The 20,237-nt window shown below is 46.3% G+C and overlaps 1 protein-coding gene across 4 annotated transcripts in view; it reads right to left on the bottom strand.

The window, feature by feature from the left end:
- Positions 1 to 20,237, bottom strand: part of fhip1b (FHF complex subunit HOOK interacting protein 1B) — a 59,238-nt gene that overhangs the window by 16,013 nt on the left and 22,988 nt on the right. For all 4 annotated transcript variants that reach the window (XR_006761242.1, XM_045704879.1, XM_045704881.1 and 1 more), the window contains exons 5-9: positions 18,597 to 19,016; positions 16,756 to 16,986; positions 3,282 to 3,527; positions 2,929 to 3,096; positions 13 to 92 (exon numbers count right to left, since the gene is read on the bottom strand). Coding sequence is in view for 3 of the 4 variants with exons in the window: in XM_045704879.1 (XP_045560835.1) it covers positions 13 to 92; positions 2,929 to 3,096; positions 3,282 to 3,527; positions 16,756 to 16,986; positions 18,597 to 19,016 (1,145 nt within the window). In the remaining variant the exon portion in view is untranslated. The remainder of the gene's footprint in view (positions 1 to 12; positions 93 to 2,928; positions 3,097 to 3,281; positions 3,528 to 16,755; positions 16,987 to 18,596; positions 19,017 to 20,237) is intronic.

Below are 20,237 nucleotides of genomic sequence, written 5' to 3'. Positions count from 1 at the left end.
TTCAGTTTCTACCTGAGAACGAGCTGCAACATGAGGTCTTCACAGTTGAGAGAGAGTAGAGTCCTAAACAGGCTCAAAGACACCATACACAGCTGTAGGAGAGAAACAACAGAACATTAGACAGCTGTAGGAGAGAAACATGAAGAACATTAGACAGCTGTAGGAGAGAAACGTGAAGAAACAGCAGAACATTAGACAGCTGTAGGAGAGAAACGTGAAGAAACAGCAGAACATTAGACAGCTGTAGGAGAGAAACGTGAAGAAACATGAAGAACATTAGACAGCTGTAGGAGAGAAACGTGAAGAAACAGCAGAACATTAGACAGCTGTAGGAGAGAAACAGCAGAACATTAGACAGCTGTAGGAGAGAAACGTGAAGAAACATGAAGAACATTAGACAGCTGTAGGAGAGAAACGTGAAGAAACAGCAGAACATTAGACAGCTGTAGGAGAGAAACCAGCAGAACATTAGACAGCTGTAGGAGAGAAACGTGAAGAAACATGAAGAACATTAGACAGCTGTAGGAGAGAAACGTGAAGAAACAGCAGAACATTAGACAGCTGTAGGAGAGAAACGTGAAGAAACATGCAGAACATTAGACAGCTGTAGGAGAGAAACATCAGCAGAACATTAGACAGCTGTAGGAGAGAAACGTGAAGAAACATGAAGAACATTAGACAGCTGTAGGAGAGAAACGTGAAGAAACATGAAGAACATTAGACAGCTGTAGGAGAGAAACGTGAAGAAACAGCAGAACATTAGACAGCTGTAGGAGAGAAACGAAGAAACAGCAGAACATTAGACAGCTGTAGGAGAGAAACGTGAAGAAACAGCAGAACATTAGACAGCTGTAGGAGAGAAACATGAAGAAACAGCAGAACATTAGACAGCTGTAGGAGAGAAACGTGAAGAAACAGCAGAACATTAGACAGCTGTAGGAGAGAAACGTGAAGAAACAGCAGAACATTAGACAGCTGTAGGAGAGAAACAGCAGAACATTAGACAGCTGTAGGAGAGAAACGTGAAGAAACAGCAGAACATTAGACAGCTGTAGGAGAGAAACGTGAAGAAACAGCAGAACATTAGACAGCTGTAGGAGAGAAACGTGAAGAAACAGCAGAACATTAGACAGCTGTAGGAGAGAAACGTGAAGAAACAGCAGAACATTAGACAGCTGTAGGAGAGAAACAGCAGAACATTAGACAGCTGTAGGAGAGAAACGTGAAGAAACATGAAGAACATTAGACAGCTGTAGGAGAGAAACATGAAGAAACAGCAGAACATTAGACAGCTGTAGGAGAGAAACGTGAAGAAACATGAAGAACATTAGACAGCTGTAGGAGAGAAACGTAAAGAAACAGCAGAACATTAGACAGCTGTAGGAGAGAAACGTGAAGAAACAGCAGAACATTAGACAGCTGTAGGAGAGAAACGTGAAGAAACATGAAGAACATTAGACAGCTGTAGGAGAGAAACGTGAAGAAACAGCAGAACATTAGACAGCTGTAGGAGAGAAACGTGAAGAAACATGAAGAACATTAGACAGCTGTAGGAGAGAAACGTGAAGAAACAGCAGAACATTAGACAGCTGTAGGAGAGAAACGTGAAGAAACAGCAGAACATTAGACAGCTGTAGGAGAGAAACGTGAAGAAACATGAAGAACATTAGACAGCTGTAGGAGAGAAACGTGAAGAAACAGCAGAACATTAGACAGCTGTAGGAGAGAAACGTGAAGAAACAGCAGAACATTAGACAGCTGTAGGAGAGAAACGTGAAGAAACAACAGAACATTAGACAGCTGTAGGAGAGAAACGTGAAGAAACAGCAGAACATTAGACAGCTGTAGGAGAGAAACGTGAAGAAACAGCAGAACATTAGACAGCTGTAGGAGAGAAACGTGAAGAAACATGAAGAACATTAGACAGCTGTAGGAGAGAAACATGAAGAAACAGCAGAACATTAGACAGCTGTAGGAGAGAAACGTGAAGAAACATGAAGAACATTAGACAGCTGTAGGAGAGAAACGTAAAGAAACAGCAGAACATTAGACAGCTGTAGGAGAGAAACGTGAAGAAACAGCAGAACATTAGACAGCTGTAGGAGAGAAACGTGAAGAAACATGAAGAACATTAGACAGCTGTAGGAGAGAAACGTGAAGAAACAGCAGAACATTAGACAGCTGTAGGAGAGAAACGTGAAGAAACATGAAGAACATTAGACAGCTGTAGGAGAGAAACGTGAAGAAACAGCAGAACATTAGACAGCTGTAGGAGAGAAACGTGAAGAAACAGCAGAACATTAGACAGCTGTAGGAGAGAAACGTGAAGAAACATGAAGAACATTAGACAGCTGTAGGAGAGAAACGTGAAGAAACAGCAGAACATTAGACAGCTGTAGGAGAGAAACGTGAAGAAACAGCAGAACATTAGACAGCTGTAGGAGAGAAACGTGAAGAAACAACAGAACATTAGACAGCTGTAGGAGAGAAACGTGAAGAAACAGCAGAACATTAGACAGCTGTAGGAGAGAAACGTGAAGAAACAGCAGAACATTAGACAGCTGTAGGAGAGAAACGTGAAGAAACATGAAGAACATTAGACAGCTGTAGGAGAGAAACGTGAAGAAACAGCAGAACAGACACCCTTTTTACATCAGCCGATGTCACAAAGTGCTATACAGAAACCCAGCCTAAAACCCCAAACAGCAAGCAATGCAGCTGTAGAAGCCCCCCCCCACCCATTCCAGGCCCCATTTCCTACATCATTTTTTTGTTGTTTGTTTTAATTCATTTTACTTACTACAACTGATATGGATGTGGTTGTCTCACCTAGCTACCTTTTGATGACACTAACTGTAAGTGGCTTTAGATAAGACGGTCTGCTAAATGACTGAAAATACTGTACACTCACAATACTGTAGTACTGACCCTTGAGTTGCTGCTGATGCGAGTTAGCAACGTGTCCAGGATGGTGTCGTTGTCGTGGCGATGCATGAGGATAAAACGCAGGAAGGTTTTAAGGAGAGACGTTTCCGTGACGCTGCGCAGGAACAGGTCCAGGTAGGCTGTACTGGCTATCATCTCATCTACAGATGACTGGGGGGGGGGGGATGTTAAATATTAAAATATAAAATTCTGATGTTGGCAGCCAAAATGACATGTTTTAACGAGAAGAGTAATAAAATCAAGTTTTTAAGCGTGCCTCCAGCTGGAGCAGCCTAGTAGCTACTACTTTTAACTGTCAGCTCAGGCTAGCCAATCAGAGAGTCCCCCCCCCCTACCTTGTGTAGGGCGGGTCCCATGACAGGGACCAGGAAGCCGTTGTGAACGTAGTCGACCAGCTGTCTGCGGACCAGGGGGTGAGCCACCTGGATGACAGCGTTACAGAACTCCAGAGAGTTCATGAAGAGCACCAGAGAGGACACGCCCATCCAGTCCTCCCTACGCAGAGCATGCCAGTCATCCCCCCGTACCTCTATCTTCCTCGGCAGGGAGGAGTAGAGAGCACTCAGGCCCGTGGCCAGCACCTGGAGAGGGGAAGAGGTCAGTGGATGTTTAGGACTAAATTAAGAGGCAAAAGATTCATTTTGACAAGGCTGTACATGTGTCAAATATGAGGGAAAGCAGGCATGTCAGCAGCACATCACAAACATTCAGCGGGAAATACTAACAGTCCATGTATTAATGATCTATTTTCTGATAAAAAATAAAGGAGGGAGAAAGATGACATTTCTGGGAAATATACACATGCACTGGAAAACAGGTCTCAGGACAGTGTCTACAGGCAAATGTGTTCCCCGTTTAATCTGGAAAACGGTCTCCGGTCATGCCTGACTGGTTTAATAAACGCCACAGCCCCTTGGAGAGCAGCTAGCCAACACAGACAGTCCTGTGGACAGCATTTCTTTATAGCAACTGGCGGCCAAAAAGTTTTTTGAGCAAAAATATATAAGAAATATTACATTTGCCCCTCCAAGTCATTCAAGCAAAAAAAAAAAAAAGGGGTTGATTTTATACACACACACACACACACACACACACACACACACACACACACACACACACACACACACGTTATGGCTTTTCAACCTTTGCCATATGGTGGATTCAGAGCTATCTATCAAATAGAACTCAAAGGGTTTTCTTTAATGGAAGCTTCTCTAATGTCAAACATGTAATGTGTGGTGTACCGCAAGGCAGCTCTCTAGGCCCTCTACTCTTTTCTATGTTTACCAATGTCCTGCCACTGGCATTAAACAAAGCATGTGTGTCCATGTATGCTGATGATTCAACAATATACGCATCAGCAACCACAGCTAATGAAGTCACTGAAACCCTTAAAAAAGAGTTGCAGTCTGTTTTGGAATGGGTGGCCAGTAATAAACTGTTCCTGAACATCTCTAAAACTAAGAGCATTGTATTTGGTACAAATCACTCCCTAAGTTCTAGACCTCAGCTGAAACTGGTAATGAATAGTGTGGCTGTTGAACAAGTTGAGGAGACCAAATTACTTGGCGTTACCTTAGATTTTAAACTGTCATGGTCAAAACATAGAGATTCAATGATTGTAAAGATGGGGAGAGGTCTGTCCGTAATAAAGAGATGCTCTTCTTTTTTGACACCACACTCCACAAAGCAAGTCCTGCAGGCTCCAGTTTAGTCTAACCTTGATTATTGTCCAGTCATGTGATCAAGTGCTTCAAGGAAAGACCTAGTTAAGCTGCAACTGACCCAGAACAGAGTGGCACGTCTTGCTATTCATTGTAATCAGAGGGCTGATATAAATACTATACATGCCAGTCTCTCTTAGCTAAGAGTTAAGAAGAGACTGACTGCATCACTTATTTTTATAAGAAACATTAATGTGTTGAAAATCCCAAATTGTTTGCATAGTCAACTTACACACAGCTCTGACACACACACTTACCCCACCAGACATGCCACCAGGGGTCTTTTCACAGTCCCCAAATCCAGAACAAATTCAAGAAAGCGTACAGAATTATATGGAGCCATTATTGCATGGAACTCCGTTCCGTCTCATATTGCTGAAATAAAACAGCAAACCTGGTTTCAAGAAATAGATCAAGCAACACCTCACGGCACAACGCCTCTCACCTATCTGACCTAGATAGTTTGTGTGTATGTATTGATATGTAGGCTGTGTGTAGTTCTGTCCTTGTCTATTAATGTTCTGTATTGTGTCATGTTTCATGTTTTGTGTAGACCCCAGGAAGAGTAGATGCTGCTTTCGCAACAGCTAATGGGATCCTAATAAAATACAGAAAACAGCTAATGGGGGTCCTAATAAAATAGAAAAAAAAGTAATAATCTAAACTCAGCAGTCACTTTTTCAGGACCCTGTCTTTTAAAGATAATTGTATTTTTAAAAATAATTAACTTCACAGATCTTCATTGTAAAGGGTTTAAACACTGTTTCCCATGCTTGTTCAAAGAACCATAAACAATTAATGAACATGCACCTGTGGAACGGTCGTTAACTTTTTAGTGATAAGGGGCAGTATTCGGAAAGAATGACGTGCCCAAATTAAACTGCCTGCTACTCTGTCCCAGAAGGTAGGATATGCATATTATTAGTATATTTGGATAGAAAACACTCTGAAGATTCTAAAACTGTTTGAATGATGTCTGTGAGTATAACAGAACTCATATGGCAGGCAAAAACCTGTGAAAAATGGACATGGACATAAATGATGGACTTTATCGAACAAAACAACATTTATTGTGGACCTGGGATTCCTGAGAGTGTATTCTGATGAAGATCAAAAGGTAAGTGAATATTTATAATGCTATTTATGATTTTAGATGACTCCAAAATGGCAGGTATCTGTATTGCCTGCTGTTTTCTGAGCGCTGTACTCAGATTATTGCAAAGTGTGCTTTCCCCGTGAAGCTTTTTTGAAATCTGTCACAGCGGTTGCATTAAGGAGATGTTTATCTATAATTCACTGAATGACAGTTTAATATTTTATCAACGTTTATGATGAGTATTTTTGTAAATTGTTGTGCTCATTCACCGGAAGTTTGAGGCAAAATATTTTCTGAACATCACGTGCCAATGTAAAAATGGGGTTTTTGGATATAAATATGAACTTTATCGAACAAAACATACATGTATTGTGTAACATTGAGTCCTATGAGTGTCATCTGATGAAGATCGTCAAAGGTTAGTGCTTAATTTTAGCTGCATTTCTGTTTTTTGTGATGCCTCTCCTGCTTGGAAAATGGCTGTGTGGTTTTTCTTGTTTAGGCTCTGCCCTAACATAATCTAACTTTATGCTTTCGCCGTAAAGCCTTTTTGAAATCGGACAATGTGGTTGGATTAAGGAGAAGTGCATCTTTAAAATGGTGTAAAATAGTTGTATGTTTGAGAAATTTGAATTATGAGATTTTGTTGTTTTGAATTTGCCACCCTGATATTTCACTGGCTGTTGATAGTGTGTACCGCGGGTGGGACGCTAGCGTCCCAGAGAAGTTAAGACACTAACAGACGATAGGCAATTAAGGTCACAGTTATGAAAATGTAGGACATTAAAGAGGCCTTTCTACTGACTCTGAAAAACACCAAAATAAATATGCCCAGGGTCGCATATGGGCACAAACCTACCGTCGCTGGACCAGACAGGACAAGCAAAAAGTGCTCTTCACTGAAGAGTCGTGGTTGTGTCTCACCAGGGGTGATGGTCGGATTCGTGTTTATCGTTGATGGAATGAGCGTTACACCGAGGCCTGTACTCTGGAGTGGGATCGATTGGGAGGTGGAGGGTCCGTCAAGGTCTGGGGTTGTGTGTCACAGCATCATCGGACTGAGCTTTTTGTCATTGCAGGCAATCCCAACGCTGTGCGTTACAGGGAAGACATCGTCCTCCCTCATGTGGTACCCTTCCTGCAGGCTCATCCTGACATGACCCTCCTGCATGACAATGCCACCAGCCATACAGCTCGTTCTGTGCGTGATTTCCTACAAGACAGGAATGTCAGTGTTTTGCCATGGCCAGCGAAGAGCCCGTATGAGACATGTTTGATCGGAGGATGAGGGCTAGGGCCATTCCCCCCAGAAATGTCTGGGAACTTGCAGATGCCTTGATGGAAGAGTGGGGTAATATCTCACAGCAAGAACGGGCAAATATGGTGCAGTCCATGAGGAGGAGATGCACTGCAGTACTTAATGCAGCTGGTGGCCACACCAGATACTGACTGTTACTTTTGATTTTGACTCCCCCCCCTTTGTTCAGGGACACATTATTCCATTTCTGTTAGTCACATGTCTGTGGAACTTGTTCAGTTTATGTCTCAGTTGTTGAATCTTATGTTCCTACAAATATTTACACATGTTAAAGTTCGCTGAAAATAAACGCAGTTGACAGTGAGAGGACGTTTCTTTTTTTGCTGAGTTTAGTTGATGCACAGTGCTGCACTCTGATCTGTAGTGGGAGATAAACCCCTGGCATTTACAGCCTGACATCTGCGCCTTCATTACTCCAGCTGGAGCTGGCCTGTTCTGGGGTTATGATCTCAGCTGGAGCTGGCCTGTTCTGGGGTTAGGGGTTACGATCTCAGCTGGAGCTGGCCTGTTCTGGGGTTAGGGGTTATGATCTCAGCTGGAGATGGCCTGTTCTGGGGTTAGGGGTTATGATCTCAGCTGCAGATGGCCTGTTCTAGGGTAAGGGATCACGATCCTACACTTACACACGCACAGCACAACTTCTCCCTCTTATGCAAGCTCATCCATTCAAAGTTCATTGGCACAGAATTGGGGAGGACCGCCAAGAGGCAGAGCCAGGGTCAGGATACAGCACCTGTCCAGCACAGATCTGCTGCCCAGAGCAAAGCCACACCACATCTGAGAGAGCAGCCAGGTCACAGCATAGCAGGCCATGTGGCCAGACCTCTCTCTCTCAGTGCTGTCAGTCTGTTACACCAACAACACAGCCTGGACTGTCGCTGGCTACAAATGCATCAGGAGACTGGCCTGTCACTGGCTACCATTGCAGCAGGAGACTGGCCGGTCACTGGCTACCACTGCAGCAGGAGACTGGAAGAGAAAACACAGAATGAAGAGATTCTGCATTGTATCCATTTAAGCTAAACACATCAGGTCAGAGGTCTCCAGTGTTATCATTCAGTAACAGAGAGGAAACTTCTCCAGGGTCAGAGGTCTCCAGTGTTGTCATTCAGTAACGGAGAGGAAACTTCTCCAGGGTCAGAGGTCTCCAGTGTTGTCATTCAGTAACAGAGAGGAAACTTCTCCAGGGTCAGAGGTCTCCAGTGTTGTCATTCAGTAACAGAGAGGAAACTTCTCCAGTGTCAGAGGTCTCCAGTGTTGTCATTCAGTAACAGAGAGGAAACTTCTCCAGGGTCAGAGGTCTCCAGTGTTGTCATTCAGTAACAGAGAGGAAACTTCTCCAGGGTCAGAGGTCTCCAGTGTTGTCATTCAGTAACGGAGAGGAAACTTCTCCAGGGTCAGAGGTCTCCAGTGTTGTCATTCAGTAACAGAGAGGAAACTTCTCCAGGGTCAGAGGTCTCCAGTGTTGTCATTCAGTAACGGAGAGGAAACTTCTCCAGGGTCAGAGGTCTCCAGTGTTGTCATTCAGTAACAGTGAGGAAACTTCTCCAGGGTCAGAGGTGTAGACTGTCCTTGTAAATAAGAATTTGTTCTTAACTGCCTTGCCTAGTTAAATAAAGGTTAAATATAATAAATAAAAAACAATTCAGTAACAGAAAGGAAACTTCTCCCTGGTAGTTGCTGTTGATTTGGACTCGTCGAGCATTGGGGCGTCGGACAGACAGACATGTTCAATCCAACGGTTCAGAGAGGAATCTGGGAGAGGTGAGTACAGGGAGCCAATGGATTTGTCTGTCTACTTCACCTCACTGACCTTGTCAAATGAAATGTTATTGGTCACATACACATGGTTAGCAGATGTTAATGCGAGTGTAGCTAAGAATGCGAAGCTAGGCGGCCATCTCTGTCGGCGCCGGATGTGGGTGTTACGCAAGAGCCTGACTGGTGGTTAAGTCTGAAAAGCAGCCTGGGTAAACTAACCACACACCATGGGAAGGTCTCAGACAAACAGCAAAGACAAAAGTACTTTGTTTAACTTTGTCGTTTCAAACTAGGCTATATAGCTGTGGTTGACAGTAGCGTGGCAGGGGAGAGAGAAACAATATTTTGCACAGGAGAGAATCAGAGGCTGCAGTCCCCAAACACTTAAAAGACACACCTTCGTCCATCTAAATATTAGACCACGATGAACAAACTGGGCTTTGGGAGAAATCAAATTCGAAACATTTTCAAAACACAGAGAAAAATGTTGATTTTATTATAAGAAAGTAATATAATTTAATAGCAGAAAACATATGTCATGTTGCTTAAATAATGTGTGCATGTGTCTTTAAAAATATGGTCTGGAACTTTGGTAACTACTAGGGCTGTGGTCCAAACACTTAAAAGACACACCCTCGTCCACTTACCCTCGCCTTATGCCCTTGGGGGAATCCCTGTCGCCATTTTGGCAGGTGGTCCAAATGATTAGCCAAGCAAGGGAAGTTTGCAACGTAAGCCCTTCAGCCTTCGTTTTAGTCGGCTTTGCGAGTGTATAATTATGTTCACTCCGGGGCCTGAAACTCCCCAGAATTCAATTCGCAACGACTGTACATCCGTCAAGAAAAGTCTGTGAAAACGTAAAAACAACATCAATGGAGAAGTCAACATACAAGTGTAAGTAAAATACGAATGCAAATAAGTTACAAATTGTACTACTAATGCACAAACATGTCTCTTAAAAAGTAGATATGTTTCTGTTTGGTTATCTTTTGGAAATTCTTTTAAGTGTTTGGACCGCAGTCAGTCTTGTTGGAGTTGATTCATGAGCAGAAAGACAAGAGTAGGTGTCAAAGAGGACTGTATTAAAAGTCCCCCCCCCGTTGGTCTACAACTCTGTTGATCCTCTGGTAAGGAGATTTGACTGAAGCTCATACATTATTTCATCATAGGGGAGTACACAACACAGTACAGGAGAGGACAAGAGGAGGGTTACACTACACAGTACAGGAGAGGACAAGAGGAGGGTTACACAACACAGTACAGGAGAGGACAAGAGGAGGGTTACACAACACAGTACAGGAGAGGACAAGAGGAGGGTTACACAACACAGTACAGGAGAGGACAAGAGGAGGGTTACACAACACAGTACAGGAGAGGACAAGAGGAGGGTTACACAACACAGTACAGGAGAGGACAAGAGGAGGGTTACACAACACAGTACAGGAGAGGACAAAAGAAGGGTTACAGGGAAGGGAGGAGGAGTGGAGGAGAGCCAACCACATACTGCAAAGACAGACAGACGGCATTACACACAGCAAACAGACAGACAGCATTACAGAGCCACCCCTGACCAGTCATTACAGAGCCCACCCCTAACCAGTCATTACAGAGCCACCACTAACCAGTCATTACAGAGCCCACCCCTAACCAGTCATTACAGAGCCACCACTAACCAGTCATTACAGAGCCACCCCTAACCAGTCATTACAGAGCCACCCCTAACCAGTCATTACAGAGCCACCCCTAACCAGTCATTACAGAGCCCACCCCTAACCAGTCATTACAGAGCCCACCCCTAACCAGTCATTACAGAGCCCACCCCTAACCAGTCATTACAGAGCCCACCCCTAACCAGTCATTACAGAGCCCACCCCAAACCAGTCATTACAGAGCCCACCCCTAACCAGTCATTACAGAGCCCACCCCTAACCAGTCATTACAGAGCCACCCCTAACCAGTCATTACAGAGCCACCCCTAACCAGTCATTACAGAGCCACCCCTAACCAGTCATTACAGAGCCCACCCCTAACCAGTCATTACAGAGCCCACCCCTAACCAGTCATTACAGAGCCAACCCTAACCAGTCATTACAGAGCCAACGCTAACCAGTCATTACAGAGCCCACCCCTAACCAGTCATTACAGAGCCACCCCTAACCAGTCATTACAGAGCCCACCCCTACCCAGTCATTACAGAGCCACCCCCCTACCCAGTCATTACAGAGCCACCCCTAACCAGTCATTACAGAGCCACCCCTAACCAGTCATTACAGAGCCACCCCTAACCAGTCATTACAGAGCCCACCCCTAACCAGTCATTACAGAGCCACCCCTAACCAGTCATTACAGAGCCAACGCTAACCAGTCATTACAGAGCCAACGCTAACCAGTCATTACAGAGCCAACGCTAACCAGTCATTACAGAGCCCACCCTAACCAGTCATTACAGAGCCCACCCCTAACCAGTCATTACAGAGCCACCCCTAACCAGTCATTACAGAGCCACCCCTAACCAGTCATTACAGAGCCACCCCTAACCAGTCATTACAGAGCCACCCCTAACCAGTCATTACAGAGCCACCCCTAACCAGTCATTACAGAGCCCACCCCTAACCAGTCATTACAGAGCCCACCCCTAACCAGTCATTACAGAGCCACCCCTAACCAGTCATTACAGAGCCACCCCTAACCAGTCATTACAGAGCCACCCCCTAACCAGTCATTACAGAGCCACCCCTAACCAGTCATTACAGAGCCCACCCCTAACCAGTCATTACAGAGCCACCCCTAACCAGTCATTACAGAGCCACCCCTAACCAGTCATTACAGAGCCCACCCCTAACCAGTCATTACAGAGCCACCCCTAACCAGTCATTACAGAGCCACCCCCTAACCAGTCATTACAGAGCCCACCCCTAACCAGTCATTACAGAGCCACCCCCTAACCAGTCATTACAGAGCCACCCCTAACCAGTCATTACAGAGCCCACCCCTAACCAGTCATTACAGAGCCACCCCTAACCAGTCATTAGAGCCCCCCCTAACCAGTCATTACAGAGCCCACCCCTAACCAGTCATTACAGAGCCACCCCCTAACCAGTCATTACAGAGCCACCCCCTAACCAGTCATTACAGAGCCACCCCCTACCCAGTCATTACAGAGCCACCCCCTACCCAGTCATTACAGAGCCCACCCCTAACCAGTCATTACAGAGCCACCCCTAACCAGTCATTACAGAGCCACCCCTAACCAGTCATTACAGAGCCACCCCTAACCAGTCATTACAGAGCCACCCCTAACCAGTCATTACAGAGCCACCCCTAACCAGTCATTACAGAGCCACCCCTAACCAGTCATTACAGAGCCCACCCCTAACCAGTCATTACAGAGCCCACCCCTAACCAGTCATTACAGAGCCAACGCTAACCAGTCATTACAGAGCCAACGCTAACCAGTCATTACAGAGCCAACGCTAACCAGTCATTACAGAGCCAACGCTAACCAGTCATTACAGAGCCACCCCTAACCAGTCATTACAGAGCCACCCCTAACCAGTCATTACAGAGCCACCCCTAACCAGTCATTACAGAGCCACCCCTAACCAGTCATTACAGAGCCACCCCTAACCAGTCATTACAGAGCCACCCCCTAACCAGTCATTACAGAGCCACCCCCTAACCAGTCATTACAGAGCCACCCCTAACCAGTCATTACAGAGCCACCCCTAACCAGTCATTACAGAGCCCACCCCTAACCAGTCATTACAGAGCCACCCCTAACCAGTCATTACAGAGCCACCCCTAACCAGTCATTACAGAGCCACCCCTAACCAGTCATTACAGAGCCACCCCTAACCAGTCATTACAGAGCCACCCCTAACCAGTCATTACAGAGCCACCCCTAACCAGTCATTACAGAGCCACCCCTAACCAGTCATTACAGAGCCACCCCTAACCAGTCATTACAGAGCCACCCCTAACCAGTCATTACAGAGCCACCCCTAACCAGTCATTACAGAGCCACCCCTAACCAGTCATTACAGAGCCCACCCCTAACCAGTCATTACAGAGCCACCCCTAACCAGTCATTACAGAGCCCACCCCTAACCAGTCATTACAGAGCCACCCCTAACCAGTCATTACAGAGCCCACCCCCTAACCAGTCATTACAGAGCCCACCCCCTAACCAGTCATTACAGAGCCCACCCCTAACCAGTCATTACAGAGCCACCCCTAACCAGTCATTACAGAGCCACCCCTAACCAGTCATTACAGAGCCACCCCTAACCAGTCATTACAGAGCCACCCCTAACCAGTCATTACAGAGCCCACCCCCTAACCAGTCATTACAGAGCCCACCCCCTAACCAGTCATTACAGAGCCACCCCTAACCAGTCATTACAGAGCCACCCCTAACCAGTCATTACAGAGCCACCCCTAACCAGTCATTACAGAGCCACCCCTAACCAGTCATTACAGAGCCACCCCTAACCAGTCATTACAGAGCCACCCCTAACCAGTCATTACACAGTAAGCTGAACAGATGTAATCACCAGTAAGGTACACAAGTGAATAGGCATCAAAAGTCCTAATGCAAAGTAACCTCCCTTCTCTATTAATTGGAGTCATTACATAAAACTAATCAGAATTCCAAAATCATGTCCTAAAATATTTTTCCAGGAAGTGAAGTGTACCTATAATGTAAACTCCAACAAAACTTCAAATTTAAACCAAAATCGCTTGCATTCATGAGTAATGTTGCACGGTAAACCCAAAACGTCGGAACTTTTTCGATACTAGAACATGGGAAAACGTTTCGGTACTAGAATTTTAGTTACTTTAAAATGTACTTCTGTTTCACAATGTCTACTGATTGAGAGGAGCAAATCTGTATCAGCACAGCTGATGTCACCTTATCGCGCAAGAGCACCGTGCCTGCTTCCCTCACTCATTGCTAGCTCTAGCCTGCCACGAGGCACCACTGAATAATGCAACACGGCCTGTAGAGATGTTGAAACGGTTAATTACTGTTCCCAAAACAATGTCCAGTGCAGGCTAGAACACTACAAATCAAGAAAAAAAAAGAACAGCTTCCAGGTTTGTAGGCAAACTTTCTTTACTAGCTTACAGCTGAAACCAACATCAATTCCCTACCCTAGTACCTTGTTTGAGATACAGTAACAAAATATTGCTGATTTAAAGCAGATTGTCACAAAAAATTTAAATGAATTGACTTAGTTTCACCCACCTCATGTCTCTCCCAGTCAAGATCATCTTTGCTCTAGCCTCACGGACTGTGTGTGAATGACATCATGGGTCTTAAATGTTGATCAGTACAATAAAATGTGTCCCAAATAGAAGTTAAACAAATTGTTTTTCCATCTGTAGCCTCAGATTATTTTTTTTGTTGCCAAAACAAGTTCAATAAATCAATGCATGTACACACTCCTATTGAATATTCACTCACCTGTATTGTGAATACGCCTAGGCTACATCTTGATTTACCCAGTTTACCAACAGAGATTTACCATTTAAATAAATTTAAATTCAGACTTCCATTTGCTGCTGTAGCAAACTGGCTCAAATTCTAAAAGGAAGTAAAAACATCACCTGTTCCAGCCATTCGCACTACGGCAGGCAGAATGGTACAATAAACATGTCTGTGTTGCTTTCACATGGATTAGGCTACTCTGACTATACTATAGACAATATAATAATAATGGTCCCGTGTGGCTCAGTTCGATTCCCACGGGGGACCAGTACAAAATAATGTATCCACTCACTACTGTAAGTCGCTCTGGGTAAGAGCGTCTACTAAATTACTAAAATGTCAAATGTAAATAATTATGCAATTAATTATGCATTTAGCAATTCTGCAGCATTGAAGGCCCCCCAAGAACACAGTGGCCTCCATCATTCTTAAAATGGTAGACGTTTGGAACCACCAAGACTCTTCCTAGAGCTGGCCGCCTGTCCAAACACAGCAAATGGGGGAGGAGAGCCTTGGTCATGAAGAACCCGATGGTCACTCTGACAGAGCTCCAGAGTTCCTCTGTGGAGATGGGAGAGCCTTTCAGAAGGACAACCATCTCTGCAGAATTCCACCAATCAGGCCTTTATGGTAGAGTGGCCAGACAGAACCCACTCCTCATTAAAAGGCATGACAGCCCACTTGCAGTTTGCCAAAAGGCACTTAAGGACTCAGACCATGAGAAACAAGATTATCTGGTCTGATGAAACCAAGATTGAACTCTTTGGCCTGATTGCCAAGCGTCACGTCTGGAGGAAACCTGGCACCATCCCTACTCATCTCTTTCCTCTACATTAGTGCCCGGGGAGTAGTGCACTGTGAGTGAAGTGCTGAAAGACTCATTTCCAGAAGCACACAAGCACAAAAGTTGGTCAAATGAACCAAGAAGTCTACTGAAGAGTGACTTTGTCCTAGTGTTTGATGGCTAACTACATAAAAAAATATAATAATAAAAAATCACACTAGGTTGCGTTTTGAAATTGCAAATAACTGATAGCAAAGAGATCTCTCTAATCTCCCCCCCCCACGTGAGTGCCCAGTTACCCATCAGCCCTTTCAAGGGGCAGCTGACATTTTTTGACTCATCTACACGACTCCAATATTTGAGGGTACATTGTGCTTGGTTGAGCATGGAACACTCCAGAAACATTTTATTCATGGTCTTTTAGTCCTTTATTATCATCATCATCATTGAAACAACTCAAACTTTCATTGTGCCCCTAAATGTCTGTGTGGTCCTTTAAAAAGAATATCCTTAAAAAAAATTAAAAAAAAATTAAATTAAAATAAATAAAAAAAATAAAAATAAAAAAATCACCAGAACTGACTTTCTCAGTCCTACAAAAAAATAAAAATCATCCCCGCTTTTTTTTTTTTTTCATGGTATCGTTTTGGAATCGAGTATTGTGATACTAAACATGGTATTGGTTTCAAAGTCTAAATTCTTGTTTCGTGACAACACTAGACACACCATCATCACCGGCGGATCAGCATGTGTCTGTCAGAGGGGAAACAGACAGTCGTTCCAGATCCTTAGTGAGATACAGGCAGTCCACAAACCCACAGAGAGCAAGTTAATGGAGGCAATACTGAATCACGGGTTTAAACATGTAGCACTTTGTTAGTGTAGTCGTGGGCGGTGTTTGCAGACTTCTTTTGTACAGCTTTGACAGTGCTACTGTATCTTTTTTGACATGCAAAGACCCAAACGGCATTCCATAGTATGTATGTCGTGAAGCTAATAGCAGTGACGCTATTACTGTGTAACTCCGGTAGGGCAACATCTGAAAAATAGCACACTTGGTAGTGTGTACCGGTGCTCAACCAGTCGGGCGAAAGCCTACATCACCCACGACAGAAAACGGTTGATTGTCAAGGGCAATGAATTCCATTATCTTGGCGTTAATGGATTTCGCCTTTTGAGTTGTCTTGCTGAAATGTTCTTACTCTTTCAAATGACTGCTCGACTTGTTGACTGCTTGATCCACACAGCAGACATTGTGGGCTAGGTTAGGAATACTGTGTTGCACGTGTAGCGCTACATTTTACATGGCTTCATTACGTCATATAGGTATGCACGTCAACTTTGACATCGGTTTTTCACATTGCCGTTAAACTAGACAGACGTCGGGCTGATACTGACGTTGGCATTTTCAGCTAATATCGTCCGATTCCGATATGTTCACCGATAGATCGTGAACAGAAAGAGCCATGTCCCATACCACCCTTACCCCATTAGTTCAGTTTGTGTCTAACTTTTCACGTGTAATTGCTTTCTGCTGTTGTAATGCAGGGCTCCCTTGAAAAAGAGACCTTGGTCTCAAATGGGACTACTGCCTAAACAAAAGTTAAATATAAATACATGAAATAAATCCCTCACCGGGCAGAAGTAGGAGTTCTCTGCAATGTAGCGTGCCACGCCCTGGTTGCTGGCGGAGGTTGCCATGACGAGGAGGAGGGCGTCGCGGGCCTGCTGTCCGATGGCCCCGTCACGGTGGATGAAGGGAACCAGCAGAGAGAAGATGAGCAGGTTGGTAGGACCGTGTTGGGCTGGGGCGGTCCTGAACAACAGCTCCAACACAGCAGGAGCACGCGCCATGGACACACAGATCTGGGGATGTTGAGATCGCAATATCTTTTTCATTTCACGAAACATAAACGCACACAATACGACATGACACAATGAACAGGGCTAACATTATATGAATTACAAAAGGTTTAACAACTCAACAGTAGCTACCCACGCCTCCAGCCGTCTCATGCCACCCACGCCTCCAGCCGTCTCATGCCACCCACGCCTCCAGCCGTCTCATGCCACCCACGCCTCCAGCCGTCTCATGCCACCCACGCCTCCAGCCGTCTCATGCCACCCACGCCTCATGCCACCCACGCCTCATGCCACCCACGCCTCATGCCACCCACGCCTCATGCCACCCACGCCTCCAGCCATCTCATGCCACCCACGCCTCCAGCCGTCTCATGCCACCCACGCCTCATGCCACCCACGCCTCATGCCACCCACGCCTCATGCCACCCACGCCTCCAGCCGTCTCATGCCACCCACGTCTCCAGCCGTCTCATGCCACCCACGCCTCCAGCCGTCTCATGCCACCCACGCCTCCAGCCGTCTCATGCCACCCACGCCTCCAGCCGTCTCACGCCTCCAGCCGTCTCATGCCACCCACGCCTCCAGCCGTCTCATGCCACCCACGCCTCCAGCCGTCTCATGCCACCCACGCCTCATGCCACCCACGCCTCCAGCCACCCACGCCTCCAGCCACCCGCCTCATGCCACCCACGCCTCCAGCCACCCACGTCTCATGCCACCCACGCCTCCAGCCGTCTCATGCCACCCACGCCTCCAGCCGTCTCATGCCACCCACGCCTCATGCCACCCGTCTCATGCCACCCACGCCTCATGCCACCCGTCTCATGCCACCCACGCCTCATGCCACCCGTCTCATGCCACCCACGCCTCATGCCACCCGTCTCATGCCACCCACGCCTCATGCCACCGTCTCATGCCACCCGCCTCATGCCACCCACGCCTCCAGCCGCCTCATGCCACCCACGCCTCCAGCCGCCTCATGCCACCCACGCCTCCAGCCGCCTCATGCCACCCACGCCTCCAGCCGCCTCATGCCACCCACGCCTCCAGCCGCCTCATGCCACCCACGCCTCCAGCCGCCTCATGCCACCCACGCCTCCAGCCGTCTCATGCCACCCACGCCTCCAGCCGCCTCATGCCACCCACGCCTCCAGCCGTCTCATGCCACCCACGCCTCCAGCCGTCTCATGCCACCCACGCCTCCAGCCGTCTCATGCCACCCACGCCTCCAGCCGTCTCATGCCACCCACGCCTCCAGCCGTCTCATGCCACCCACGCCTCCAGCCGTCTCATGCCACCCACGCCTCCAGCCGTCTCATGCCACCCACGCCTCCAGCCGTCTCATGCCACCCACGCCTCCAGCCGTCTCATGCCACCCACGCCTCCAGCCGTCTCATGCCACCCACGCCTCCAGCCGTCTCATGCCACCCACGCCTCCATTGAGCCACAATGTTTATTTTCCTTTGCACTGTTTTTCTTTTCTTTTGTCTGCCTTCTGTGTATTCCTTCAGGGACCATGTTGGAAACAAGTAGAATTGCTTTCACGTGTTATCCCCTGGGTTGTACTCAGAGCATCTTTTCCCAATAACAATCAACCAATCTGTTCCACCCACCTGGTTGAGCAGCAGCACTAGGCTGTTCTCCAGAGAGGGAGGGCAGCCCAGCTGGGGCTCAGCACAGGCTCCCAGCAGGCCCAGTAGAGGTTGCAGCACCGCCTTGTGTTGGAGCAAGGGCTGCTGAGACTGGCCTATCAGCATCTCAAACAACTTGAGTAGCGCCCCCTGGCTGTCGGTGTCCAGGCCACGCCTCAGGTGCCACTGCACCACACGCTCCAGGACGTTCTCAGTCACCACCAGGTCCAGGATGGGGCCAACGGGGGGGACGTTACCGGACGTTACCGCCCCGGGGGGCCCCTCACACTCCCCCGGTCGCTCCTCGGCCAGGAGGCACAGCATCTGGTCGGTGTGGTTCCGCACCGCGGTGAGGTCATCGCTAGAGCTTGACGGATCCCGCTGCTCCAGCACCCAGGACACCTGTAGAGGAGGGAGGGGGGGGTTAATCCTCAGTGTCCTGGGGGTTGGCTGGATGTCACATGCATCACTAATTAGTACCTGCATTGGGCATCAACCAATCAACTTCTGAGAATTTTACACATAGTGAAATTTACCCCCCAAAAATCTAATTGACAAAAACACACAGTGTTGTGTGTGAAACCCCAAGTGTGTGAGAATGAGTTACCATGAGTGTCTGTTGTTGACTCAGTGATGTGCTGCTTAGCAGGAAGCTCGTATTGAGTTACTTTGTTGCCATTAAGATCAAGCAAAACTTCTGAAGTCGAGAACAAAATTCTTAGTATTGAAAACAAAAATCATGATATTGAAAGCAAAACGTAAACCCAAATGTATTGAGCAAAAAAATTATTTTGCAAAGGAAATAACTTAGAAATCTGCAACAAAAAAAATGAATTCTAAATAAATAGGTTTTCATTAAACATTTTCGATTGTGATCAAACACCTCTTTGTATTTTTTTCCCCCGGCACATTTAATAAAGCAACATAGCACCTTGCATCCCACTGCTGGTTTGCCTCAAGCTAAGCAGGGTCAGTCCTGGATGGGAAACCAGATGTATCTGGATGTGGTGTTGGAGGGTTGATAGGGGGGGGACTTCCTGCTGGTCTTAAAAGGCATTGTAACCACTATTTCTCAATGCCAGAAACACATATAATAATAACTTTGAGAACTCCAAGAAAACATTCACAAATAACAAACTCTTAAATGAATTGTTATAACATTGTAATGTTGTTTGAGTTCCTCCAAATCAGCTCTAACTTCAGAAACAATCCCACACAACGCTTTGTGGTCAGCTGTCACCATAAATTAAAAACGTATAAAAACCCGGAGAAATTTGTGAAAATGAGTCGGGCGAATTGGGTGTCTAGTGGTCAATCTGCGGGGCACATGTTATCCCTGAGAATGTCCACTGTCTGTATGAACTTGCTATCCATCCATTAATGTGGCTTCTAAAAAGTGTCAAAACAGCCAGCAGTACCAGCAGGAAACGTGATGATTATCACTGGCATGGAAGTGCTACCTCTATGCTAATGTTAAGTAACTATAGAGCTACAGCAACGTCGCTCACATATTCCTTCTAAAGAACCCTGATAACACTTACCAGATGTAAACATGTCTGCCAGCGGATGGTAGATAACTACTGATGCTGTCATAGATAAAACTACTCTTTCCCATTGTGCTAA

Source organism: Salmo salar, chromosome ssa21 (assembly GCF_905237065.1).
Source record: "Salmo salar chromosome ssa21, Ssal_v3.1, whole genome shotgun sequence".
Taxonomy (NCBI): Eukaryota; Metazoa; Chordata; class Actinopteri; order Salmoniformes; family Salmonidae; genus Salmo; species Salmo salar.
This window is presented reverse-complemented; position numbering and strand designations above follow the sequence as displayed.